The sequence below is a fragment of the Acanthochromis polyacanthus genome, chromosome 3, assembly GCF_021347895.1.
Source record: "Acanthochromis polyacanthus isolate Apoly-LR-REF ecotype Palm Island chromosome 3, KAUST_Apoly_ChrSc, whole genome shotgun sequence".
NCBI lineage: Eukaryota > Metazoa > Chordata > Actinopteri > Pomacentridae > Acanthochromis > Acanthochromis polyacanthus.
The window spans coordinates 16129662-16152735 of record NC_067115.1 but is presented as its reverse complement, the minus strand read 5'-3'; the positions used below and the strand labels follow the sequence as shown (position 1 = coordinate 16152735).

The 23074-nt window shown below is 40.4% G+C and overlaps 2 protein-coding genes across 2 annotated transcripts in view; both read right to left on the bottom strand.

Annotated features, from left to right (window-relative positions):
• The window catches only part of crebbpa (CREB binding protein a), a 46234-nt gene extending 32020 nt beyond the window's left edge, over positions 1-14214 (bottom strand). The window contains 3 exon segments of the mRNA XM_051945703.1: positions 1748-1906; positions 1909-2480; positions 13288-14214. Coding sequence (XP_051801663.1) covers positions 1748-1906; positions 1909-2480; positions 13288-13375 — 819 coding nt within the window. The 5' untranslated portion in view covers positions 13376-14214.
• An 838-nt stretch (positions 14215-15052) lies between these two features.
• Positions 15053-23074, bottom strand: part of adcy9 (adenylate cyclase 9) — a 46784-nt gene continuing 38762 nt past the window's right edge. Inside the window, exons 10-11 of the mRNA XM_022189445.2 lie at positions 21032-21308; positions 15053-20551 (exon numbers count right to left, since the gene is read on the bottom strand). Coding sequence (XP_022045137.1) covers positions 19541-20551; positions 21032-21308 — 1288 coding nt within the window. The 3' untranslated portion in view covers positions 15053-19540. The remainder of the gene's footprint in view (positions 20552-21031; positions 21309-23074) is intronic.

Below are 23074 nucleotides of genomic sequence, written 5' to 3'. Positions count from 1 at the left end.
AGCCACCCAATAAGCGAAAGAAAGCAAGGGGAGTGTTCACGCGTACACAATAACAAAAGCAGCATGTGGCTGGAAGGAGGGACAGAAGCCTCTCACCAACACAAATGCTCAGAAAGAGATTTACAACCTGTGATTAAAGCACAATAGAAGAAGCCACACACAAAGTCTGGGTCTGGTGATTTTTTTTTTCCTCGATAGCAGTTGGTGACATGACAATCACCCAACACCAGCTGAGCCTAAAACACACACACAGACACACTCAGACAGGCCTTTTCTTTCAAAAGCTGACAGTCCCCTCGCCGATACTTCCAGATCAGCTTTTAATCTTTCCTGTGGTTACAGCATGTCTGCAGAGTCTATCTCAAAATGAATCTCAAAACACACATTCACTATCTCTGCTCAGTGGCTTGGGGCATCTGTCTGTGTGATGTGGTTACGTACAGCTTTAGCATCTTAGTGCTGACACACATCCAGTAAAATAGATGGCTTCCTACTGAGTTCTTGCGAAACCACATTGATTGCAAGCTCCCGACTAGCAGTCAATGACACTATGAACTCTCTCACACACATCATTTTCAGTCCCAAGACTAATCTTAACAATGACTGAGCTCCCAAGTGAGAGTAGAGGTGCCAAGTGTGAAGTGAATATCCCTTTATTGAGCAATGACAACACTGTAAATGAGGAGAGAGGGAGAAACGACTGCATAGATGAACCAACAGAGCAACCAGTGGAGTGTACAGATACATCCACTACATGTATGCCAGAAAAGCAATTTGCAGTGTGAGGCTTAAATTAAGTTACATACCAATGATATGCAATGAATGGACAAAGTCATTCGAGACCATTTGTTAGTGGTGTTACAGGCAGCCACAGAGCATCTCAACTTTCATTCATCACCTAATGAAGAGCTAAGTGAAGATCAGCACCAGCAGTCATGTCATATGTACTAATGTCTTTTAAAATAGCCCACTGCATGCAAACCATCACAGCAACCAGTGCTATCTAATTGATTGCTAATACTTCAACATGGGCCACTTTGCTGTTAATTTGGAGTAACAAGCTCCTAAATTAAAAAATGTAGAGTTTATACAAGCACCCCACCCTCTGCCTGTGACAAACTGGAGAAAACTAAAGACGGATGAAGGCATTGCCGTGTCAAGTGTGACGAGAGAGGCGCTCTACATTGTTTGCATTGCACAAGGATGATGAGATACGCATTTCTACCCATGGAGGAGAAGAACTGTACTTTGGCAGTGTGCCCTAAACACTGCAATGTGCCAATAACAAGGCAAGGGCAAGTCTGTGTAAACAATACTGGTTTAAACAGAAGCCTTTGAAACTGTTTTAGGAGGTAGAAGAAGTGTTTAACATGGTTGTTTGTGTCAATTTAAACACGTCATGGTGTTTTGGTGAGAAACAAAACCATGTTTGTTTACAGTGAAATCTCCATAGGGTAATTTTAACCTGTGCTGTGTCACTCAAATAGTTACAAAAAAAAAAAAAAAAACATCTCTGTTGTTATAAGGCCATGTCAGCTGACCACATAGGAGCTGAATGAATCATATTTATTTGTGCTCACTATTAAAACAGTTTCCACCCACAGCTGAATAACAAATTGATAATTCTATGCCAATGACTAATCACTGCCTGAGACATATTCTTTGTGTGCTTTAACACAATCTTGGCTCAAAATGTGAAAACACTACCCCTAAAAGAATCGTCATGAAAAATGGGGGTGTGACTCACCTTGTTCATGTTGCCTGCTTGCTGAGCTGCGTTGAGGGTGGTGTGAGCTCCCATCTGCTGCCCACCCTGGGTGAGCGTCTCTGCCAACGCACTCCCTGATCCTCCTGGTCCTGCTGCAGTCCCCTGCATTGTCGGTCCCTGGTACTGCATGCCTGGTACCCCGCTCCCCGTCCTCTCCCTGCTCCAGGCACCAGACCACCATTCATCACCTGCCCAGCTTGAGGCTGCCCTCCCTGGGCCAAGAGACCAGCGTGGCCCTGGCTATTGTTAATCATTGCCTGGTTAAATCCTGTTGCGTTCAATCCCATAGCTGCAGTATTATTGTTGTTGTTCTGCCCTGCTACTCCAGTTGGTGTTCCCGCTTTTTGGGCCTGGGGAGACGGGTGGTTGTTGGGGGAGCCCTGGCCAAGGGGGCTCTTACCCAGTGGTGTTCCCAGCTGTGGCCCCATGCCGCCTGGCTGAGGGCTAGCTGAGTTCAGCCCTGTGCCTGTGATACTGGAGGTGCTACCAGCTCGAAGGAGCTCTGAGAGCTGCTTGTGCTTGGCGGCTGCATCTGGAACACCAGTGCCACCGCCGCCACCAAGGCCTGCCGGGGTGCCACCTGGCCCCCCACCTCCAGGTGCTGCTCCACCGTTTGAAGGCATCGCACCCATCAGGCTCAGATCACCACCGTTGGGAATTAACTCATCTGGAAGATCATTCTCCAAATCATCCCAGGACAGTGATCCCAGATCTATGAGAAGAAAAAGGAGAGTAAAATAAGAATCATTTTGCACTAGATGACTGTAAAAATTCTGCATGTAACAATTTGTGACAACAGAGACTATTCCCTTTACCTTGATCCATTAAAGAGACCTTTGCAAGAAGAATTCAGTGCACAATATACATTTTTTTTCCATGTACCACTGGCATCTAATCCCACAATTCAACACACAATATTAGGTGCTAAAAATCAAAAACATCCTCTTACTCCTCAGCTGACCCTTCTTCTCAGTCCCAATGTTAACAACACACAATTATGAGACATTAATGAGCCAACATGCTAACTGCTGCTGCACTGTGGCCTTGTCCCTGCAGCACAAGACAGAAACAACACGCACACAGCGTGATAATAAGAGCATCGCTACTGGCTGACAAACACAGTGTGACAACTGAGAGAATCCAGCAGCACTCAGGGTTCCTGCTGGGCGATGGAGGAATATTTGTGTCACACCATCCAGAGGTGTGAGCATAATGCTGAGAGCCTAGGGAGCCATGATTTGTTTGAGATGAAGTGATTAAGACAGTGCAAAAAAATTGGGAGATGTGTGAATTAGGGTTGTCCTTGACCAAGAAAATTATCTCACTGGACTAATCAATTAGGACAAAAAAAAAAAGTATGCTTTTTCACTTGGGGGTGTGGTCACTGGCATTTGTTGTGCATCAAGCAACTATTATGGTAAGGAGAGCACAAGTGGTTTTCAATATCATACCAAAGCCATACTAAATGGCATTAGGTGCCAGTGTTTGCTTTCATGACATGTAATAGGTACAGTGTATGAGCACTCCAAATGCAATAAAAACACCCATCACCTGCAGCTCTTTGTTTTGCTGTTTTGTTATTTGGTTGGTTTTAACCTTTTGCAATACTATCCCATGCAAAATTGGTCAAAATGCCTACAGATGATCATCAGTAATACCTACTACAAAACCTTTTGACAAGTAAGGCATTAAACTCTGATGAAAGCATCACAGGTAACATCAGAATAATAATTGCAATCTACAAAACAACTTCAAAATTAAAGATAATTGCAATGCTAGCCAAGTTAGCTGAGCAAGGACTGTCCTCAAATTGTGGGACTATTACAATCAAAATCAAAGCACTCCACTGGGTTTTCAATTAGTGACTTACGTTTGCTCTTCCAGCTAAAAAGAGAACATCTGGCTTGCTTTGCTCATGGCTAAGACATGTTGGAGTCAGCAGAAGCAGCAACAAATAAACAGAAACAAAAACTAGCAGACTGCAAGACAGCTGCTCGATTCATAATTCCTCAGCTCAGAAGAAGTAAACAGTGAGGGGGCAGGTAAATTTTTAGCTTAAATATTGGCTAGTTTAACTATTTCTGTCTACCATGACCGGACAAGGGTAGAACAATTATCTTAAATCTTATACATCTAACTTGGTTTTTCAAAAGCATGTGGTGGAGTGATTTGTTAATGCTGGATGAACCCAAAACTATTATTTCTTACTTACTAAAAAAAAGACAAGGCCATGATCAGGGTAAAAGCTTCAATTGCCTGCATCTGTACATCTGAGGGATGTCACTTTATCCAAAACGTAATTAAACTTATCACTTAACATATGATGAACAGGGGTTTGGTCCTACTGCTAAGAGAGATAGGAGTGGACAGACTGGAGCAGCCATCTCTCGTCTGCTGTGACTCGATGTCTTCATTGAGATTCAGTCAGGATCCTGCCTTTAATGAGGCCACTTGGCCTTCGCACTTCCCTGAGCAAACACAGCCTTACTGCACAGATCTGCAGTGCTAACGCGCTGTCTGTCCCTTGCATCAGACATGCAGGTGCTCCATGTGGAGGAAGCTTGTGTTAGGCTGAAGGAACCATCCGTCTTTGCCTCCCTCACTCCTCTCAGCCCATCCTGTCTAACCAGCAGCCTAATGAATGCCTTCAGTGCAGCAGAATTCATTTCAAGCACATGCGCTCAGGCCTCTGGCCCGGCATTAATTTCTGAATGGGACCTACACATACGGCAACCTTGCCCTTAAGCTCCTTGGCTGGAGACCAAAATGCAAAGCAATGTTTTGGTTAGGTATCACCACATGCAGTCAGGGGAACCCCAACCATGCAGGGAATGGGAAATATAGAGTACAACTACTGCTGTCATTGTACAGACTTCTTATTTCAGGTTTTACCTCTTGCATATTCAATCACTGTTTCTTGCGCTCTTTTACTCAAGTATCCCTTGTTCCTTAACTAAATGACACCATAATGCTCTACTATTCCTCGTTTATCTCCGGTGACTCCTGTCTCAGAGGTGGTAGCTATAAATAGTCCCAGAAGCAGACCCAGCAGCAGTTCTGACTGGGAATGTCTGTCATCCTGCCCTAAGGCCATGTGTCTGGCCTTAGAGGAACAGGTGCAACATGACTGCTGGCACGCTTTCATTTACTGTTCAGTGGAAGCTAACAATACTTTTGGGTTGGAGTGTTGATGACAGTCTAAGAAGGTAGGCACTCTCAACACAAAATGTTGGAGGAAAGGGTCAAGGGAGAAGACATGACTGTATGGAATAATTTTAAATTCAATCATTTACTTGGAATTTCACTGAATAAATAAATACTTTGAATGCAGACTAAAAAAATTAGTCAGTTCCATTCGATAACATGTTACCAAAATTAAAGTTCAAGCATTGTACACAAATCAAGCTTCAGTGAATCATGTAGGACTCACAATCACAGATAATGTGTCAGCTACACAGCATGAAAACCACAACAGCTTTGTTTACATTCCAGTTAACAAGTCTATGCCAAGTGCAAACCAACATGCATAAAAAATTAATTACTACTGGCTGAATTTAGAGCTGTTGTGTCTTCCCAACCAAGAGCTACACCTACTGCTTGCAACAAATTGGTCCTCCCTCTGTTCTGGAGAACATGTGCTCGCAAGTGAAATCACCAGTTACACAGACGGGATATAAAAATACCAAACTGATAAAGAACAAAGCATATGCCATTTTAGATTTGTCCTGACTCAGTACCGTGGTATAGCACAGATCAACGTGTGAAAATTACAACTGCACAGCACTGTGTGTTGTAGGCTCAATATAAAAGATCATATCATTGAATCCAGTAGTTTTAGTTGGATAAAATTCAAAGGCACAACTTTTCATAAATAAATCTACACAGGCATTAAAGGAGATGAGATGTGGATCTGTAGCGAGAAGGCTCATGGTTTCATTTCATCACTGATATTAACAAAATACTGAAGATGAACAAACTGATAACTTAAAATCAATATGTTGTTTTCAAGACTGATTACTGATAAAAAAGAAAGAGCCAATATTTTAAACCGATACTAGACATTAAAAAGTAGGAAGCAGATAAACGGTCATTCGTAACTAGGCTACTCCATTAATAAGGAATACTAGATCCCAAGTTCAACAGAAATAACAGTGACGACATCAGAGCGTCGCGCAACGATCAAACACTGTTTCCTGTGAGATCGACTAAGACGAAACAGTTTTTCCTCCCCTTCTCCTGCAGTTCCATGTGCTATTTTGTTCACTCACTGTTCTATTATTTTTATTGCAAACTGAGGTTCATATCTTACAGCAGTATATGTTATTGTTTTCTAGACACTGTTTAGGGGTAATCTGTGACTGCTAGCCACTAGCCTTAGTGACTGTGAAAGAAGCCAGTTTCCTGATCGATGGTGATGGTTGTCCGTCCAGTCCTTGTTCAGTTTTTGCAGGTTGCGTCTCTGTCAGGTAGAGCAGATTGCAAAAGTAAATCTTAATTTATAAAGATGTAACGTACTCCTAATGGCATTAGCTACAGGGGAAAAGGCACAGCAAACCTCTTAGTGATGGCCCAAGCCTTTCACTGCAAATGTCTGTAAACAGTAGCTTAGAGTGTCAATTGGCAATTACATGCGACGTGTAACCAATTAGATAACGCTGTGTGCGGGACATTATTTGAGACCATATAGTAACTACAGACTATCCAGAGAGTTGGCTGAAGCTTGCCAAAATAGTATATTTACTATATTTAATGTGTTATCCATTAATAAAAAATACAATACCAAACATCAAAGTCAACCATTTAAAAGCTAGGTCTACTATCAATACAATAGTCTGCATTTTTCCAATTATTGATAGTTTTTAAAACAAATTCCTGAAAACATTATTAAATTTTTAAAAACGCTACTTTGGCTCTGATGCAACTGCCTCCCTTCATCCTTAGCCACCACTGTGTGGTCTCAAACAATGTCGGAACCACAGGATTATTTGATTGTTGCATGACACAAGTAATAGCTTAACACTAAAGACCGAATATTAAAAGGTTTCTCTAAAACATTTGTAAAACATGAATACACAAAAGTATCTTGATAAAGGTTTCTGTTGGAGATTACACCAAAAGCACATCAGTTCTAAAAAGAGGTTATCGGGCTCCTTGATAACTCAAAGTCTACATCAGTATCAAATGTGAAACAAACACATCAACTCTAATATATTACAAGAACTTGGGTGGAATGTGTATTTAGAAAACTAACTTTCATTTAAATTTCTGCACAAAGAAAATGCAGATTTTTAGAGGTTGTCATCGAATACAAAAGCATACTTTTTCAGCTTTATTCTCACTCCTCTTCACACAAACACTGCTAATTAGGAATCAGCACAGACACCAATGCAGATTAATAATAATAATAATAATAATAATAACAGTGTAAAAAGCCTAATACATGTAATACAACACAACAGTGGCATTTAAGAAAAAATACCAATTACCCCATGATCCATAGTAAACTAGCAAAAAAAAAAAAATTGGGGGAAATATGAGTGGGAATACACCACCTTGCATGTTTCCTTGTCCTGCTACTCCCCCTTCTTTTTTTCATGGTTGTTCGGGTGGCCTCAGGCAGAAGCGTAAATGGCTCCATTAGTGGCTGCGTCATGAGCTTACCGTCTGCCTGCTAGGTATTAAAAGTGCCATTTATGCAGTGGTAAGTGAACACTGGGGTGTTTTGGGGTGGGGGTGAGAGGTCCACTGTCATGACTATGACTAACACATGAAGCAGAACTAAGACTTTTGCAAGGCACGTATGAAATATTCATTAGTTTTAGCGCACTTTGGGCTTTAGTGACCATGAAGACAAACACAGCCATCCTGAGACTCAACCTATCCAAACACACCCTGACTATGCCTGATAAAAGACATCTATCGGTCAAGAACGTCAGAAATGTAAAGAGTATGACTGAAAAGTACAGCAGCTCTGGATATAACACATTTCTACTGACAACCGTCACTGTCTCACGATGAAATAAGCCACTGAAATGTCAAGACATCCTAATGAAATCTATGTGAACAACCACTGGATATATTTGTGGATTGTGGAGCAAGGAGAGTTGAGGGACCCTGCAGGGGGGTGACAGATGGCCTCAAAAGACAGACAGGGGGCACATGTTTGCTCTGCTTCAACAATAAAAAAAGAACCTCCCCAAGTGCACACAAAACTTGACTACAAGGACAGACACTGCAAGCATGGACATTATGCTCTGCCACACAAGAGCAAAATAAAAAAATTAAAAAAAGCTTTCTTGATTAAAACTATATTAAACTGATCAGCCGGCAAACTTAACACAGCATGGTGGTCTGTTCAGTGTGGAATTTGGAAGAACTGAATGATACCATACTTTTTATTGGACTAAGTTCGTCAGCAGCTGCTGATGCCATTATTATGTGTATTTCAGTGGCACAGCTCATGGGTACACACGGAAACGGCAACAGCTTATTTTACCGTCGTGACTTGATTTTTAGACTTTTTCTCCTCAAGCAAATGCAAATTTTGAACCCCTAACATTACAACCCAATACCAGATGTGCAACTCAAATCAGACTCTCTACTGTGAAAGGAAAAGGCCAAAAGTCAGGGCAGATGGGTCACAAAGCTCCAAGCATGACAGTCATCAATGAGCAAAAGACAAATAAAGAGCTGTAAATACGACAGATAAAGATCTGTCGTATTTACAGCCGATTATGGTGTGGCCCAGTGCTGTCCCATGGGGTCTGTTAAGTCCCAACTGTACCTGGTCAGAACTATGAAGAGGGGGCGGGGCAGGTCTAATGACCGATACTGATTTACTGCAGACATGTGGCGCCTCTGTCATGCACACTGTAATTTATAGTTATTGAGGCTGTGGTTGTCGTGTTTTGTTTTAAGGTTGTCCAGCTCATTCCTCTTGCTGGCTAGACATGAGAAAACTCAATGATGCACACATATTAGGAGAACTATTTCCCTGGACATACATGCAGCTGTATGACAAAATATGCTAAACTGAATCACAACTTTTTAATACGCACTGATAACGGTAAATGTCACAGAATACATGTAATGCAATTAATGAGGAAAAACAAAATTCATGTCTGGTATACCTCAGAGTTACACACATTATGCTTTGGTAAAACAAAATGCATTTATTTATAAAATGAAATTGTATTTCTGGGAATTTTCATGGATTTCTCATGTAATTTTCCTTGAATTTTTCAAGAATTCCATGTGAATTTTACTGGGATTTTGTGGACATTCTCCTAAACTTCCTTGAATTTTATAGGAATTTTCTTGAAATTTTACCACAATTTTCCTGGAATTTTATGAAAATTTTCAAGAATTTTTCTTGTAATTATATGGGAAAATATTTCTTCCACATCGTCTCAGTTTCTCCATGCCTGACGTGTAAACAGTCAATTCCACTGTTAGCGTGATTTAACGACAAAATGATCTACATCCGATTGTGTTAAAAACCCAGTGAGGACAGAGGAGGAGACTGGAAGAAAGGAAGACGTTCGACACACAAGATGATAAAGGTGTTCAGGTACCGGATGGCAGATCTCACCTGGGTCAGTTATGAAGAAAAAGTAGCCCCCGTGGTCAGTGTCAATGGGTCAAATCTTGACAGCAGTCACAATTTTGACTATAAACGTGATCGACTGCTGTGTTGACATTTAAAATGCGGTCCGCTCATACAAAACTCACACAGTTTCAACTTTGGTAAACCTGTATAAAGCGGTTTTCACAGTTTTCCAACTAACTTCTGGTCGCACACCTGTGAGAGCTGATACACTGCAACTGCCTGGCAGCATCGACCACAGCCAGCGTGTGAGGTGTTTAGGGAACATTGGTAAAATTTTGTATTTTCTGATAGGCAGATGTTTGGTGTTCAGCCTTCCCAGTTTATGACTGACATCAAAAGAATTTAAAAAAGTGACAAAAAAAGTATATTTTCAGATTAAAGTGTTTCACAAATATGAAGTCTTGTATGACTGAAAGTCAAAGCAAAATAACTAGGTTATGCAAAAACAGCTGTTCATCAGCATGCATGGTGGACTAATAGCTGTGGCAATGCTGAACCAAAATACAGAGGGTGACCAAGTCATTTGCTGGTGAAACCAACCAAACAAGTTGGAAGCACCAGAGCTACCAGTGGAAGAGTTAGTCTGGAGCCCTGCTATTTCTAACCTTTTATTTTGAAGACTTGGAATGACTTTATTAAAGCATTTGCTCAAAGAATGAAACAGTTCAGATTAAATCTGTATAAGAAAATGAGCAGAAAGGTGGTAGCTCTGAAAGGTCTTTTCTATTCAGATGATTCTAAACTCAGCCTACATGGATCTGATAATACAAAGTGTGAGAATCAATTCTTCTGTAACAAGTGACCTGCAAAATTTAATTCAAAACATGATAGTGATTGTTCTTTTGTAGCACCAGAGGTAGGTACCATACATACTTCAAACAAATATAGAAAGTAGGGCTGGACCCGAATATCCGAATATCCGTTCGCTACGGCGGCATCCGGATATTAATTTTGGTATCCGAATACCCCCCTCCTTTTCTTGTTCATTTTATGGTTCTATTAATTTAAGATTTGTTTACTTTTAATTAATCTTTGCTGCAAATCCACAAAATGTATTTAATTAAAATTAATTAATTAATTAGTCAAAAAAAAAAAAAAAACACTTCCAAGTTATTGGGCTCTAGTTTTTCATTTAGCTTAATTCCAAATGTGCCCACATTGGTGCAGAGGTGTTTGGCTTTGCTAAATCTGTGATATTAATGTCAATAGATATTTATCAAAATGCAGCTTGTAAAAATGTGAAAGCTAAGAACCTTGAGAGAAACAATTGGTGCCATTAAACAGACAAAACAGGCACAAATGATGGAAAAGGAGATGCAAGTAGCAACAGAAATATGACATATGTCAGTTTTATCCAGCTGTTTCAGCAAATATCAGCAGTCCACTCAAATGATTGTATGCAAATAGTGTCTAGCAAGCCGAGCAGCCTACAGGAGATTGTCCGCTGACTGATGCCACACATTTGCTGTCTAGTAACTAATGTACAGCGGTCGACACAAGTCAAAGTGTGGCAGTTTTGGAATTTGGTACATTTTTAGTAAAGCAAAGACAAAGCAGCAAAAACAAAAATTATATTTTTGGTCAGATAACACACACACACACACACACACACACACACACACACACACACACACACACACACACACACACACACACACACACACACACACACACACACACACACACACACACACACACACACACACACACACACACACACACACACACCACACACACACACACACACACACACACACACACACACACACACACACACACACACACACACACACACACACACATCATGCTTTATACTGCAAATAAGGTACTCAACTGCCTGCACATAATAAATGAGAAAAACAAAAAAGGCAAATATCAATATTCATAAATGTTCATTATACTGCAACACATTTAATGATTAAAACAAGCAGTGCGATTTCAGCTTTTCAGTTGTGCAAATAATGTTACATTTATTTGATCTTGTTTGAAACTTGAATGGGAAAAAAAATGACCAGGAGTGTCACGCTTCAATGTGAGCTCTACGAGGTGGCTGGCCGACTGACCCACACAGTGTGAAGCAGACTCTTTAGAGGCGAGAAGGCCAGTTAAATTGTGTGGTGTGGGTTAAGACATTGTACGTATTTATTAAAAGCAGTCCTGTGTATTCCCTGCTGTAGCAGCTCACCCTACTAGCATTCTACAGCTGACATACAAGAACTAGCGGAGATCTGCCAAAACATCCCAGATGGAACTCCAGAACATTTGTTCTGGGAGCGCAAGTATTTAGACATAAATAGTCTTTTATGAGAGTAATTGGTGTGATCACAGGACGCACAGAACCCTGAAGAAGTCTCATACTAAGCTGAACATTTTGTACCAAACAGTCTGAGAGGAATACATCCCTGGGGATTAAATTTGTAATGTTTTCTACATGACTAATGACTTATTTTAAAAAAAAAAAACTTATTTTTCATGCATTTGATACGCTCTGTTCATTTACTCTAGTTAATTGGACAATATATGTCAAAAGGTACAGTATTTGCTTGTTTACGCATTTTTAAAAAAATCTTCAAGCTATACATACTCACAAACTGTGTTTCCAAAATGGGAGTTGGTTTTCTACTCAGATCTCACTATATTCTGGGGTAAAAGCAGTGATCCGTGCCTCACATTTCTCCTTTCAAACTAAAACTCATGTGATCAACATATAAGACAGACACGCATTTTCTGATGACAACCAAGCAATTACAGAGAATAGATGCAGATATCTATCTTGCATTCCAACACATTTCATTTCCTAAGTGCATGTTTGTAAAAAGAAATGTGACACAGGACCTTGCCCCATCTTAAAGAACTTGAAAAGAGAAAAAATGTTTTGAATTTTTAATAAAAAGCTGCACAATCAAGACAGCACAGTCCCTAACAGAGATCCTGTGGCAAAAGAGATGACTGAGATTTTATCTCTGCTCATTTATGGTTTTATAGTTGGTAGCTGAACTGGGAATCAGTATCAAACACCATTTGTCATCGTCACTCACTGGCAACTGCCACAATCAACTATCTACAAGTACCTAAATGAGACATAAAACGGAATCCTTTATTAAAATCAATGGAACTGCTTCTGCGGGACTGGTGTGAAAATTTCATTAGCTTCATTGGATTTCGGATGGACGGTATGCTATAAACTGGAGTGGCATCTTGTTTGAGAATGGGTGTAAATTTGAAAATTATCATTATTTGATTATACAAGGCAAGCAGGGCCTACGAGATACCAATGTGTACCAATATTGCAAATGGAACAAACTAGCAAAAAGGACAGTGCAGTCTATTTTATATATGATCTCACGAATGAACATAAAATGTTTCAACATATGGCAGTAAACTTGTAAAAACGTGCACAGGTAAAGCATGTCCTTTGCTAGAACATGCACATTCGACAGCAAAGGAGGTATAGCTATCAAAATTAGGTCAGTACAAAGCAGCAGACGTGCACCAAGTGTAACTTTTACTGATGCAATAATGTTGAGTTTTCCTCAGACTTTAGAGAAGCCCAGCTTGGACTATGTGGGTCATTTTAGAGGCTACAGGTTGCTGTTAAACTGCACTATGTTATATCTCTTTGAGCTGTTGCGGAGCTGTACTAGACCACATTACCGCAAGGCCTGAGTGCCTAATAAACCGGCATTTGCGTGTCCGGAGCTTAAACTCACCACAGAGCCAAACCACAACACTGCAGTAAAACCACAGCAACTACCACCAATATAGAGTTCTGCACACCACACTGAGCTGATAACTTCAGACTGTGCTGCATGGGTGGCCAGTGGACTTAAAAGCTAATTGCACGGGAATGTGAAGTGTAAATGTTATTGATATTGGTGTTTACATGTGGAGGTAGTATTGAGGCCTTTACCTTGTCCATCAGACGCTGACAGGGCAGGTGAATTCAGCTTCGGCCGCTTGGAGTTGGGAGGTCCGATGTCCAGCAGGTTTTCAGCCATAGTTGTTGTCTTGTCTGGCTGCTTGTTAAGTTGATTATTATGGTTAGCTTATGACAGAGAAGTCGTTCTATCGACCCAAACCTTCCCGGTTAGCACATTAGCAAGCTGGCAGCCTGCTAACGTTAGCTAACTGGCTAATAGCTAGCTAATTGCCTGCTACTAGCTAAGTTAACAGTTAGCGTTAGCTACTCCTTGCTGTAAGAGTCGGTGCCTTTCAAAAGAGATGCAATAGCGCCCCGCTTCGCCACCGCCATTCACCCCATGATAATCCAACACCCAACACCCACATTATTATCGTTAAATAACCCGAAATGAAATATTCCCCATGTAAAAATTGAGCTTCAAAGTGTCGATCCAGTGAAATCAGGTGGATTGATGCATTCCAGGAGATAAGTCGTAATTTCTAGATGTTCAAAGTACCCATTTTGCGTGACGTCAAATTTCTTCATGCAAAAATCGCGCGAAGCTCCACAAAAATGCACAATTGCATAAAAATGCCGTATTTTTGCAAATCACTTCGAAAGTCACGACCTGGTCTCCGCTTGCCCACGGTAAACAATACTGCTCCCGAACGGCGACAGGGGCTGAATCGCCGCACTCTGAAGGGGAAATCAGATATACAGAGCTTTTCTGCCCGACGACCACCGATCCAATTCCCGTTTTTTCGCACAAAATGTCTCCGAGGCGACGTTAAGATTTCGTTTTCGGCAGAAGGACGCTGTCATACCGCGGTAAGGATGCTCGATTTCTACGTAAAACCCAGTGTTGGACCGAAATCCTAATTCCGAGCCACGACAAGATGGCGGCTGTTGATTCCTTCGATACAAAAAAGTTTTTTTTTTCTTTTCTAGATCGGCTGTGGAGGGGGAGGGGCCGCGCAATCACGCCCTACGTGAAAACACCGTCGCTGCTGGCCGATGGGGGCGCTGCAGCTCCGCCAAAGACGCACCAGCAAGCAAGCTTAATTATTAATATATAAACTCACTTGTACAAGCTGGTTACAGTAAAATTATAGGGGATACTAAAAAAAAATCCAAAATATTCAGTCCGGTTAAACCTATTTTGCACATTCGGTCAATGCATGTTATTTGATGAATTAAATAGACCTAATTTAGTACAGTTCAACAAGTGCAATTCCATAAGCTTTGTATGATTATTACTGTTTTTTAAAGCAAAAGATTATACCGTTTTTATAAATCAAAAAGACAGGTAGTTAACCTACATATAGGTATCCCTCAGCATATCTTCACAGTATCTGGATTTTTCTTTTAATAATCTTGATATATCCAGCATCAGAAGTAAAGCAGCTAGTTCGGTTTTCTTTTGTTCCCTGGCGTTTTACTTTACTTTTTTATTAATGTGCACTTTGCATTTATTTATTATGCACAAAGAGATTAATGAATTTTGTAGCAAATTTGCCATGACAATAAGACAGTCTATTCTATTCTCCTAGTTTGATAATAAAAGCACTTACTACAAATGCAAAAACCAACAACAACAAATAATTGCAATTATATATAATGTTGAATATTTACTGAAGTATAATGTAGAAGGACCTTGATAGAACCAGGCCGACTCATGATGTGTGCGAGTTGTTGCCCGCCCTTCTGATTTGTTTTTAGCAACTGAAAAAGGAAACACAACAAAATGGCTACATAATCTGATTGTCAGCCAGTGTATGGTTTAAAATGAACCCATCTTTACTTTCCACTTCACAGTACACTCAACGGTTTTCTGCTTGGAGATTTATTTCTCTCATACTGAAAAAAAAAGAGGAATAAAATCATATAACTCACGCAAATAGACACACATTAAATCAATCTGATAATAGGTGTCTCTTTTTCATTCTTTCCTGACAAATTCTGACACATGCACATGTATTAAAAAAAATCATATGTGACAAAATAACTGCATATGTACAAACACTGAGTGCTTTGTGCAAATGTGTACAGATTACGATCATGTGTTGATAAGTGATACATGGGTAATGTGCACAAAACATACATAATACATCTCATTCATGAACATGAAAACAAATACATTTTTAAAATCAAACAACACTGCCGAAGTTTTGTCCCAGTGTAATTAAAAACACCTACGGGTCGAATTTCTTTGCAAATTACGATGAAAAGACGCAGAGCTGTCGCCATTTAAATGAGTGATTAGGCAGTGCTGTTTCTCCACGGTGATTTTAGCAAGTGCTGACGCTCTGTGCCTTTATGTGTCTCCCTTATTTTTCCATCACAAAGCAAAATCAAACTTCTTTAAAATCAAAACAACAAAAATGAAAAATCACTGAATGCCATAAACGTATCCTCATTGAACTGCATTTTTTCCATTTGGAGCGCTGCCTTCTAAAGACGTGCGCTGCCTCTGCCAAAACTGAAACAAATCATGTCAAACACACACCATCTACCAATTCACTGTCAGATGGACAAAATCCAAGCAACCTTCAAAGAGAAAAGCTTAGTGATTTGATTTTTCACCTGCATGTTAGGAATATATGCTCCACATAAACATAGAAATCATGATGCTGAAAGAAAAAAAAAAAAAACAGACGATAACACAGTGTGGAATCAAACTAAAAATGTGTCCAGCAAAGAAGAAAATTGCTCACATGCAAACACGATCACAAGGACACACATTTCTCCCCCTTCTCCATCAAAGATCACATAGCCAGCAGTGTTCACGTTTTATTTATATGTGTGTACAGATGTGTGCTACTGGAGAGGTGGTGTGCCCATCAACTTGCAGAGTCTTTGCCTACACCTCAGATCCACTAGTTTCTGTCTGTCTGCTATGGCCTGCAAAATCACAGAGAATTTCCTAACAACATAAGGCAGGAGGGTAACCTGGAAAATGTGGCGGAATTAAAAAAAAGCAACAACTTTCCTTCACAAATGAAAACTGATATTCTCATCTGTTTCCATAACTTTGTACGCTGCGCTTCATTCGGTTTGGCAAGTGTGAGAATGTACACTACATGATTGCAATAAGAGAAAATACTTTAAAAGCAATGATTTTGGCCAACAAAGCAGATCTCACGCAACTATCTACAGTGACAGCTTCTGCAGAAACCTCTTTGGATTTTCAGGATATTTATGCTACTGCAGTTATATCATCTAATACAAATAATCACAGCTCTCACACACTAATTAAACATTCCAAATTCAAAAGGCACTGGTTGTGCATCTTCAGAGTGCACCGTGGCAGAGGTAAACGAATATGTTTTTACTGCTACAGATGGAGACGGCTACATAAAGATGATTCCTCCGTTTTCGTGTCATCACTGCATCCATTCCTGTCTGGCTGTATTTTCTCAAAAAACAGATTCTTTAAGCCAAATGTTAACCAATTTCTAAAATATGTGATGATGATATGTTTGCAGGATTTCAAATTTCAGGTCTTTTTCTATTTTTCCATTTCAACTCATGCAATGTAAATGTAATTCCTCCACAAATGAGGCTGCAGCAGCAACATAAGAGCTAAACAGCGGCCCAGATTACTTGCTTTTGCAGGTTTTTGGTGTCATCAAAGTAAAACTTTACACCTCCCTCACACACATACACACAAAGTCCGAGAGAGAAACAAGTGCTTTCAAGAGAAAAGAACAAGTATGAAGTGAATAAAGATCAAAGAGATGTAAAGAGCTAGAAATTCAATGGGAACACTACCACACTGTTCCAGATTACTAGTTCATGTCAGAATGAAAGAACTCGAAAGGAGCCAAAAAAATAAAAAAATAAAAATTGATGGAATTTGTCAAAGAGATTTGCAGCAAAACCTGCACAGTGAGGATCATTTCCTCAAACATACAATCATAATCTATTCTCATTATGACAAAACATGATAAAAAAATTTGAAAACCAAAATAGTCACAAATACAGTCAGACTTTTAGGCACCACAAAACAATCAGCTAGTTTAGGCTGCACTGCACCTACAGATCACTCAATTAAAGTGGCACAATTATAATGATACAGTAGAGGGCCTCCTCAGTGACGAGGCTGAGAAAGGATCAAAGTTAAAATTCCCAACCCTTCAAACGGCAAATCACACAGCAAAAGGCAGACACAACTGAACTGTTGAAGAAATCTAACAATGATGCACTGACTGATGTCTGATTTTGATTCTGACAAGTTAAGGCAACGCATGGATCGTCACAAAATTTGAGGTTTGTAGTGTAAAAACCGTGACTGATCTGTGATTTGACATTGAAACTAAACACCATGTGGACCATCCTATTGTCTACCATCAACTACACAGTGATTGTCCCTCACAGTCCTACTTAAAGTCATACTCCACCCAAAATCATCTGAGTATTATACTCTCACTCCACTGTCTTTAAAGGAGTCTGGTGATATTCTAAATTTGTGTCAAGTGAAAAGACCAAAACCAGGAATTAATCTATCCGTCAGGCAAATATTGCCTATTTATCCAAAGCTTTTTTTCTTAGAGCTGCAAAAACTTTCTTCTGCCATCAATGCTCATGAGTCCAAAAAATCCAATGTGGAAAAATCCCCAATAAAAGCACTTTTTACTCACTGGCATTGTATTCATCTAGGGGTTAAGGTACAACCAAGAAACATTTATTGGATGTCACTTTATTTTTCCTCTGTGCTTCTCAAATTAGTACTCTACTGTCTGCTATACGAAAACAAGGCCTAAAAAGTCTCAGAACTACTACACTATTCACCTGTTTTATGAAACTACAGCACTCTTCTAAAAAATGAAATGATGTATTTATGGATTTTAGTTGTGGACTGCCACTACAAGGTAGCAAAATATTCAGTCAGACTAGTATATGTTTGGTTTTGGTGTGTTCATTCAATTTTTTTTGCATTACTCAACAACAAAAATATAAAATATCACAAGGAAAAGGAAGGTGTAGCAAGGTTGTAGTTTGATCCTGCAAGCAGCACATTGGCTTTTCAGAAACCCCAGCAAGGGAGCTCTAAAGGAGTGACCAATAACGAGCAGATCTTATCATGTAAAAATACTGACACTGAAAAGGAGTGCTTACTTATACAGCGGTAAAATATGACTGAACCCATGGAGCGTACAGAAGGACAGCAGTGCTGCAAAACTGGTTACAGAAGTTTCTGTCTGAGTTCCATTTAGGATCAAAGTTCAACATTTTTACACCCATTTTTCAGGACGACAGGGGTGAGAGTTACATACTCACAAGACAGATTTTGGTATCACTTTAAGTACATTTAAAGTGCCTTCCTGCTTTTCTGATGATCTCACATTTAAAAAAAATCACCTTTCTTCCAGATCTATATTCCCTTATCTGATTAATCTGATTTGTGCTTTTGATTTTAAGAACTCTGTTTAAAAAAAAAACTATTTAACGGTAATAACTACCAAATACAAGTGGTCGAAAAAAAAGAAAACACTGTGCAAGACCTTTGCTTAAAATGTGCACTTAGCTGCTACACCTAGTAAAATCTATGCAGCCTGCTTTGTAGCGTGTCCCCTTTGAGAGAGAGACTCGAGCACATGTGAATACTGTATTAAAAGCCCTCGTGTCAAAGCAGAATACATAAATTAACACTGCTTCATGTGATTCCCTCATTCTTCCCATAGTTTTCCTGCTCAGCCCATCATGCTGCACTGGCACTTATATAAAATCTAAAATTATTTTCCCTTAAGTAAGGTCAAGACTTTGATCAAGTTAAAACAACTGATATGGCACAACAATAATAATTTTCTTAAGAAATACTTGCATTCAAAGTAAAAGCATGGAGTAAGAAACCACAGCATGTTCTGTAGTCTAAGATTGTTAAAACTTGTTCAGTATTCATCTTTGTTTGTTCACTGTTCTAGTCCTGAAGGCACTTTATAACAAAATGAAAAGGAAAAAAACATAAACAAAAACAACAACAAATCCTCTTTTCCCTCGTGTCCCTTTTTCAGCCTTTTCTCCATTCTAAACTGCTGTGTTCAACACAGGTCTAACCCACCCCAGCACTGAGGCAACACTTCCATGAAAGATGTTGGAGGCTGTTTTATAGCCACCATTTGCGCCTAAGTGACCAACTCCCTCTTCCACGTTAAAGACACTTGACGAAAACGAGGGGACATCCTGCCCCACATTTGCAATCAGTCCTGGAGAGTCAGCAGCTGGAGGCAGCAGGGAACAGAAGAGGAGGGGAGAGGAGGGATCAGAGACGAGCGTAAAACTCTTCGTTGAGTTTTGTTAACTCGCAGGGGTCCTCTTCTTCCTCTTCCTCTTGAAGTGCGAGAGGAGCAGGCTGCACCTCGGAGGGCACTTTTGCAGCACTGGGTTGTGGGTCAAGTTCAGAAAGGGGAAGGGTGTGAATGTCTGTGGGGAGGTATGCAGCGTCCCTATAGCCCTCCTCCTTCGCTTCTGAGGATTTCGCTGGGACCGGCTCAGGCGCTGCTCCTGAAGGCCTTGCAGCATTCTGGGGTTGAGGAGGGAGTGGAGAAAGTGAGGAGGAGGAGGGATTAGGAGTGGAAGAAGAGGGAGGAAGAGTCACTGTCTGGGCAACAGACGAGGGCCCGACTGCAGCAGCCAGCTCCATTCGATCCTGGCTTATACTTTCCCCACTTCTGGGATACAGGAAGGTCCTCATTTGACCCTTGCCCTTAACATTCACTGTACCTCTATAGTCAAACTCTAACCCCATGCCGTTGAGCACAGCATGGCTCTCCTCGCTCACCTGCACCCGACACTCCACACCGGTGGAGTCCATGCGACTGGCGATGTTGACTGTGTCTCCCCAGATGTCATAGAGCAGCTTAGTGGTGCCGATCACCCCGGCCGTCAGGGGCCCGTGGTTAAATCCAATTCGGAGCTTGAACCCAAAGCCGAGCATATTCTTGTTGAAGTCATCCAGGACGCCCATCATCTCGAGGGCAAAGTTGAAAAGCGCCCTCAGGTGAGCGTGCGGAGAGTCATCGTCATTCTCAGCCATCTGCCGGACGTTCAGCCCCGATGCTGCCATGTAGGTTGCCCCGATGGTCTTGATTTTTTCCACACTTTTAAATTCAGGTTTGCGAAGGAGCTCATCAAAGTCTCCAATTAGCTCGTTCAGGACGCGGTAGCACTCTTTTCCCCCCTCGTAGCTCTCTTCATAGAACTCACTGAAGTTCACAATACTGGCAAAGATCACACCCACACTGTCGTGGTTCTTGGAGTAGCTCTGGGTCACCTGAAGAAACAATGAGTGAAGACAAGTGCATTACAATGAGCTCATGTTATGACTGAAACATGCTCACATACTGTAAACATTTAAATGTGTATTTGCAGGTGATTCAGAAGATACTGAAATCTCTTATCGTTTGCACACTTATTGAGTTCATATCTAATTTTACACGGATAAATTGCCATTTTTGATCATCAAGCTACACTTAATAGCACAGTCACAAATTTTTTTTAGAATATTTGCAAATTTATTGAAAATCGAAAAATAGAAACTATTGAATCAAGAAACTTGAGATTAGTTTTTGTTTGCTCATCAAAACTACACGTCTGTGTGGAACAATTATGCAGTGGTTTAGATTTTCATCTTTTATCTGCTACTACTAAGAAGACTGCATTGTTGAATTTTTTAAAAAAATATGATCTGATTTCTACTTATTGACAATGGCTCTGATAAGTCTGATAGTCTCGATTCAACAGCAACAAAAACCTTGAGCTGGTCAGCGACATGGATGGGGATGATGTTGCCCAGTAACCACTCGGCCTGATCTCGCATCGTCTGTATCTTGGAGCGGTGCTTGTCAGCCTCCACGTTGCCATGGTAATGCAGACGGTAGCTGACCTCAAACTCACGGTTGAGGAACCAGACCAGGAGGAGAAGCAAGAAGAAGGCCAGGATGGCCTCTGGGACCAAAAGGTCAAAAATTCGCTGGGGGGGATCAGGCCCCGATTCTGAAGCACCATCATTTGATGTGGAGACGTTCAGTCTGAGGGAGAAAATAAAGAAAGAATTAGACTGGAATCAGAGAAATGTGGAGGAAAATGATTGCAAGAGAGGCAAAGAGAGGCTATGAGATAGAAACTTCTTAGTGAATCCTCAGCACAGCACCTTGTTAACAGGGGAAAAAAAACTTTTACCTTGTAATTTGTTTCAATTTCTATGCTAAATCCAGACGACCTGCCATCATAAGAAAATTTTAATCAAGTACAGCCTTGATAAAGTTTATTTGCAAGATTTTCTTAGTCAGTCCCAATTAGCAAGAGTGTAATTCTAGACTTGTACTTCAATGTTTAGATTCATCACAGAGCATGCCTTTCTACCTACACAGGCCTAAATAAATTACACTCAGTGAATACAAATATTTGACTGTTTAGCTACACTTGTCACGTGTCCATCTTCGGTTCAAAACAACATGTTTACTCTGAGGTTGTTGTCAAAAGATGTTGTGGTAGATGTGGGAAATCTGACTGAAGTCAAAGCAGATGAGGGATAAAATTACATTATTCTACCCACAAAGAAACTCTTGGAATGCAGACTACTAATTCAGTCTTCTCTCATTCAAAGCCAAATTCTGTGTATTTCATATGCCATTTTCTTCTTTTAAATGAAGTATATGAAAAATCAGTTTGTTCTATCATTTAATTTTTGATCTGAAGATGAAAGTAATAAATGAAAGTCTATTATAACCCCACAAACCCTATGCAGTAATGGCTGCTAGCATGTATGAAAGCTCTACAAAAATTAAAGAAAGGAAGACTTAGCACTCGTCACCAGTGAGATCTGAAAATATCCAGCAAAAACTGGCATTTTTATCTCCACCTAATCAAGACTGTCAGACTGATGTTATTGAAACTGTCCAAAAAATCTGCAGCTCTACCAGATTTAAGGGAACAGACAAGAAGCACAAGAAATGCTACATTATCCACTTCAGTTATTTGAATTTCAGGCGTTCAGGGCACGTGCCATTCTTCAAAAAAAAACAAAAAACGGCACCAGCTACATTTTTACAACAAATAGAGATTACTCTAAAGACAAGGACCTCCAGGGTGGAAGGAGTTAGGCGAATCATTCGCAACAAGCACACGAATACAAAGAAAACTGAGTGCATATATTCTTAATTCCCCCCTCTCCAGAAAGAGCTTGCTTGATTGAGACTTTAATGGCATTGTTCCGACGTAACATTTTCTATGATTTTAGCCATTTTTATTCTGAAAACATGCTACTGATGTGCTAACTGTGTTACAGATTTCAGGCACCAAGGCTGCAGCCTCACTCATACATCACTGAATGGAAAAAACACGGAGAATTTGGCAGTCTTGGTTTGGTTTTTGAATTCACTCAATACAATGACAATAAAAAGGGCATTTGGGAACAACTGACTGGATCTAATGACAGGAGCTGAATCCTAAATGCCACGAGAAGAAACTATCAAAGAAAGAAGAAACGGAATAAACAGTCTACTTCTCTTCACTTGTGTACTTGATTCAAGCTCAGTTGTGGCTGTAATGCAAAAATCAAGCCAGCATGGGCTGTATGAGTCATTTCCACCACTAGTGGCATTTAGCAGTCATTACTACTGCTGCACACTCACAGGCAGAGACGCAGGAGGAGAGAGAAATGGATGGAAGCATAAGGAGCAGGAAAGTGTGAGACTGAGTAAAAGCCAGAGAGGGCTGCAGTTATGAAAAACATAAAGGAGAGCTGTTGCTCCTGTTGACCCTCGAATTGTCACTCATCGATCAAAACCCGCTG